At 34.8% G+C, this 6,380-nt stretch overlaps 1 protein-coding gene across 1 annotated transcript in view; it reads left to right on the plus strand.

Annotated features, from left to right (window-relative positions):
- Positions 1-883: 883 nt before the first annotated feature.
- Positions 884-6,380, plus strand: part of LOC127096825 (serine/threonine protein phosphatase 2A 57 kDa regulatory subunit B' beta isoform) — a 10,806-nt gene continuing 5,309 nt past the window's right edge. The window contains exon 1 of the mRNA XM_051035362.1: positions 884-2,522. Coding sequence (XP_050891319.1) covers positions 1,383-2,522 — 1,140 coding nt within the window. The 5' untranslated portion in view covers positions 884-1,382. The remainder of the gene's footprint in view (positions 2,523-6,380) is intronic.

The following is a 6,380-nucleotide window of genomic DNA, read 5'->3' on the forward strand; positions in this document are numbered from 1 at the left end:
CATCAAAATACACATTATGTTAAAAACCAACTTGATTCTTCATTAAATATAACTACATGTTTCTCTCAATCAAATATTTAATAAAATCACATTTTTCTTATTTTTTTTCATCTCACCATTTATAATAATTATATATATATATATATATATAAAGAGGTGAGTTCGAATCCACGATATTTCTTTTATTTATTTTTAATATGATATCAATCAATTAAATATGATATAACACTAATTCAAACGAAATAATTTAAAATAAATAATGAATTGTATAATTTGTTGTTTAATGTGACATCTAGATTAATATTTTGTTTTTAATTTTAAATTATTATATTTCACTATATTAAAAAACTAATAATAAATAATTAATTAATAAAAATTATTTTATATACAAAAAGTACATTAACAAAAAAAAAACTGCATATCCTAACCTAGAGGTCAGGTTCTCCTCCACCGGAGACTTCAGTTTAATTTCATTTTCTCAATCCAAATTTCACCTATATGATAAACCGTGGAAAAACAATACCTAACCATAAAGTTTCCTAATTAAATACTTCATTTAATTTTTCGCTGACAGACATGTGAAGCAGATTCCAACCATTTCATAGAATCTCTCTCCTTTCCTTTTTCTCAAAAAAACCTTTTCAGTTTCACCTCATAAATTTTACTTGGAACAAACTCACATAACATGTCTCAGTACGACATTAATATGCCACGTGGCAATAACTCATAACCTCACTCTCTTGTCTTATAAGCCACGTATACCCTCATACCAACTCCATTACACTTGTGGTTTTCAATAATTCCCTCTTACTTAATCCATTTCCCCATTATCCAATTCATTTAGTTTTTAATTAATATCAAAATTAAAAGAAAAAAAGAAAATAATGAACAAGGGTTTTAAAAAAAAAGAAATGAATCTAAAAGGCGATTACTGTAATCTATAGTCACATCTTTTCCCTAATCACATATCCTTAATCTCTTCCCCTAATTATCGTTCTCTTTCTATCGCTGTTAGTTACTGTGTGTCTCCCATTCTTTCTAATTCTATCTCAGCTTTTTCCTCGCCGGAACATCTCCGACCAATTCTTTCCCCTCCGGCGATCTCTCTCCGATGATTCCTCACTATGATCCATAGCTTTCCCGTTTTACCAATCAACCTCCATCGCCATTCTTCGCCATCTTCACCTTCCTTTTCTCGGTTTTCACTTTCAGATCCGTTTCCCGTCGATTCGAAAATTGAGGGAGAGGAGAATTTTCATGGATTAACAGCAACCGATGAATCGTTTTTCCTCATGCATCTTACAGAACCAGTTGCTTCAACAATTGAGCACTTCGTGTGAATCGAATTCTAGGTTTAGGGTTTCTTAGCGTGTTTTGATAAAATGTTCAAGAAAATCATGAAAGGAGGGCATAAGAAGCCCTCCAAATCGGATTCCCATGATCCTCCTCCGACAGGGAATGATCGCAACTCGGCGCCTGTTATGGTTAACCACGCCTCACGTGGCGGCGCTGGAGGAACTTCTGTTGCTAATTCCGCCGCGATGGCTATGACGCCAGCTTCCGGTACAATGGAACCTGCTCCGTTGTTCCGCGACGTGCCGGTTTCGGATAAGCAGAATCTCTTCCTCAAGAAGCTGCACATATGCTGCTTCTCGCTTGATTTCACGGATACGATGAAGAATGTTCGGGAGAAAGAGATCAAGCGGCAAACTTTGATGGAGCTGGTGGAGTTCATCCAATCGGGCTCTGGTAAGATATCTGAGAGTTGTCAGGAAGAGATGATCAGAATGATATCTATCAATATTTTCCGAAGCTTGCCTCCGGCGTCTCATGAGAACACCGGTCAAGAGCCTACCGATCCTGAAGAGGATGAGCCGAGCTTAGAGCCAGCTTGGCCTCACTTGCAGCTCGTTTATGAGCTTCTCCTCAGATATGTGGTTTCTTCTGATACTGATACCAAGGTTGCAAAACGGTACATTGATCACTCCTTTGTGCTCAAGTTGCTTGATTTATTTGATTCTGAAGACCCACGTGAGCGCGAGTATTTGAAAACTATTCTCCACCGTATATATGGAAAATTCATGGTTCATAGGCCATTTATTAGGAAAGCAATTAACAACATTTTTTATCGGTTTATATATGAGATTGAGAGACACTGTGGTATTGGGGAGCTTCTGGAGATTCTTGGTAGCATTATTAATGGGTTTGCTTTGCCCATGAAAGAGGAGCATAAGTTGTTTCTTGTTAGGGCTCTTTTGCCATTGCATAAACCTAAATCGGTTGTTATGTACCACCCGCAGTTATCTTACTGCATAACTCAGTTTGTGGAGAAAGATTTCAAGCTGGCTGATACGGTTATCAGGGGCTTGTTGAAGTATTGGCCTGTCACTAATTGTCAGAAGGAAATTCTCTTCCTTGGAGAACTTGAGGAAGTGTTGGAGGCTACACAGGCTGCTGAGTTCCAGCGCTGCATGGTTCAAATTTTCAAACAGATTTCCCGCTGCCTCAACAGTTCCTTTCAGGTTGGTAGATTTTTTTTGCCTTTTATAGTTGTGATGGTTGGGACTTGTTGAATTTTGACTTGCTTTCTTTCATTACTTTTGGTTGTGAATTTGCAATGTTGTTTGTTAAACTGTTACTTTCTATGTTATGATGAATTATGCACCTAATCTTGGTCTTTTTATTAACTTGCCATCCTTCTACTTAAATGTGGTTGTTTACTTTTAGTAATATTATCAAATTGGGGTAATATTATTATATCACATGCCTAATTAATTAACTTTAATTGTCACATTCCTTTTCTGCTTCCCCTTTCTTTTATGTTGCGTACATTTGTAGTATTTAGTTTCTGTTTATGTGATGCATCTATTAGTGATGGGCCATTTGATGGGAAAAAAGGGTAAAAGAAAACTTTGATATTATGTCATTACCTATTGAAGTGAGAAGATGCTTTAATTTCCTGTCTGACTTAATTTACTTCTTGCCATTAATTCTCACATGAAATTGGAAACTTAATTAGGCCCATGCACATGCTATTTTGCATGGTCAGGGTTTTTGAATTCATTATTGTTCATCTTCTGCTTCAAAACTGAGTACTAAAGTCGCAAAGTTAACTGGAACTGAAATTCAGTTGCTGGCTATTGGTCTGCTTATTAATTATGGAATTATAGCTCCCGTTATAGTAAAAATGTTAGAATCTCATCTTAAGGGGGTTAATTCAGGAGGGAGGTAGATTAGATGGTGAGTAGTCCAAATTCCAATAATTAGATATAGAAGGAGACCAAGTTAACTCAGACCAAATCTTAAAGAGGGATTTAAATTTAATGATCTATTTCTTGACTTAATTCATTATAGGACATTATGATTTTATCCATGTAGCTGACTGAACAACTCCACCTAGTAAGAAAAGGCTTTTGTTTTGGTTCTGGTTGTCAATTATGGAAATTTAAGTGCGATAATTTGTATCTCATTAAAATTGTGAAAAAGACATCGACATGAAATAAAAATTATATGGGTGCCGATTTAGGTTTGGTTTTGTAGTTATAATTTTCTGTTTAATAACTCTAATAGAGATGTTCTTGATTTGCCTTTCAAATTATTTAAGAAATCGTGGAGTTGTAGGTTTCTTTCTTACTATTTCCTTTATCCTTTTCAAACTATGCCGTGACATGCTCGCATACAACCTATGTTCTTGAAAGTTGAAATAAAAACAAACAGCTTGAAAAAACATAAGAAACACCAATGGTTTTGTTCTCTGCCGTTCCATCATCACTATCATCACTGTGGATGATGTATGTTTTTCTCTCAATGAAAGAGAAATAGGGAATATTTCAACTGCAGATAATTGGTTCGCATAAACTCTCAGCATTATTGAACATGCTTCCCTCCAAGACCCCATTAAACATTTATAAAGACTGTTGGTCCTTTATGAGAGGAGTACTACTCAAACTAAACATATTGCTTCCAACTTTTGGAAATCCCATGTGTTGCGATCTTGTCTTTAATATATTCAAATCTAGGGGAAATCACACTCACCTCCTCTAAGGTCTATTAAAATGACACTAACACCACTTTTGAGTTTTAAAACATACACTAACCTCTCCTAAGTTCTCATCTAATAGACAAACAACTCTCTTCACTAAAAGAAAATTTGACATATACCAACAGAAGATTTTAGTGACAGTCAAAAACCGTAGGTATAGATGATATTTAAATGCGATTTTGTTTGTATATGTCAAATTTATTATAGTATTTTAATGAGGAAGGGAAGTGTTTGTCTATTTGATGAGAATTTATGGGAGGTTAATGTATCTTTTAAATCTAGAGGGGTGTTAGTGTTATTTTAATAGACCTTAGGAGAGGTGAATATAATTTTTCCTAAAATCTAATGACTACAGATATATCACATTCTATTCATAGAGATCCAATATTCCTTTATTTCACCAGCTCCCTTCCTTTTAAGTTATACAACTCAGTTGGTGGTTCTGGATGGTCATTATTAAGAAATGAATATATTTTGATATATGAAATATACAAATTCTAATTTCTTTATATAGAGTATTTTAACCTAATGGGCATAATCTCTTTATATAGAGTATTCTAATCAAACGGAAACATGAATTACTACTAATAATAGTAAAATAACAATAGGAAAATGAACTATTAACAACACTCCCCTCAAGCTGGTGAATAAATATATCAAGCTGGTGAATAAATATATCGTTCTCTTGAAAACAATTCTTTCAAAGTTATTTATTGTTCAACCATTTTGTTTGAAGATTTGCATGGTTTGGGAGGATACATATGGAGTTCAAATAAGACAACTATCTAATTTTTCTTTAATGAAATGTGTGTCAACTTCAATATGTTTGGTTATATCATGTTGCAATGAGTTATGGGGTATGGTAATAGCAAATTTATTATCACAATAAAGTCTCATTAGTTCATCACACTTTATCCTCAGATCTTGATCAATTTCAACCACAATAATCTGTACATGCCTTGTGCCATTGTCCTGAACTCTGCTTCAACACTAGATCTTGATACTACACTTTGTTTTTTACTCTTCCAAGTCACAAGATTTCCACCTAGGAAAGTGTAATAATCCGTAGTTGATCTCATATCCATAATTGACCCTGCATAACAAGCATCTGTATATGCTTCAAGATTCACAATCCCGTTTCTTTCCAACAAAATTTCTCTACCAGGTGTTCCTTTTAAATATTGTATAATTTGGAGTGAACTTGTAAATGAATCTCTTTTGGTCAGTGCATGAATTGACTGACTATGCTAACAGCAAAAACAACATTAGGTCTAACATGTGAGAGGTATATAAGTTTTTCGATTGATGTGTGATACATTTTCGTATCAACTGTAATATCTTCTACGTTTTTCAACTTTGCACTTGGATCAATTGGTGTATTTGTAGGCTTGTATCTTGTCTTGCCAGTCTCTTATAGATGGCCAGTAATGTATTTCTGTTGAGATATGGAGATTCCTTTCTTAGATTGAGAAACTTCAATTCCTAGAAAGTATTTCAATTCTTCTAAGGTCTTAAACTCAAATTCTTGGCTAAGTGTTTACCCAACAGTTGTTTCCTTTCCTCATCATTATCTGTGACTATAATGTCATCTACATACACCAATAACACAAGTACTCCCCCCTTGTCCCAGAATGTTTGAAAAATAGGGTATGGTCTCCTTGACTTTATTTGAAGCACAAACCACCATAACTTTAGAGAATATTCCAAATCATGCTCGTGGCAATTTCTTTAACTCATATAAAGACTTTCTTAACTTGCACACAGTGTTGGTGACATTATGTTCACGAAATTCAGGAGGTATCCATCTAGATTTTTTGTTCAAGTTCACTATGGAAGAATGCATTTTTCACATCAAATTGGTGTAAATTTCAATTGTAATTAGCTGCTAAAGATGATATTACCTTGATAATATTCATTTTTGCAATTGGAGCAAAAGTCTTTGAATAAACTACTCCATAAATTTGTGTGAATCTTTTGGCTATCAATTTTACTTTGTACCTCTCAATAGATCCATCCGTCTTGAATTGAACAATGTATATCCATTTGTACCCTACATTTTTCTTTTCATTTGGTAGAGAAACCAATTCTCAAGTATTGTTTTTATCCTCCATCTCCAAATCAATCCTGCTAAAACTCATTGATCTGCAACTTGACAAAACCGTGGCACTAATGCCACAAGCCGCCACATGCCATCAACAGAGTCGTCCATGCGCGCCCACTCTCGCTCACACACAGGCGCGTGTAATCCACGTGCCACATTGTGACTGTCCGTTTCCGGCGGTAATTGTTGTTACAAGCTCAGTTTTTCCCTCTGAATTCATTGAGACCACTTTCAATT

The sequence above is a fragment of the Lathyrus oleraceus genome, chromosome 6, assembly GCF_024323335.1.
Source record: "Lathyrus oleraceus cultivar Zhongwan6 chromosome 6, CAAS_Psat_ZW6_1.0, whole genome shotgun sequence".
In the NCBI taxonomy this organism is placed as follows: domain Eukaryota; kingdom Viridiplantae; phylum Streptophyta; class Magnoliopsida; order Fabales; family Fabaceae; genus Lathyrus; species Lathyrus oleraceus.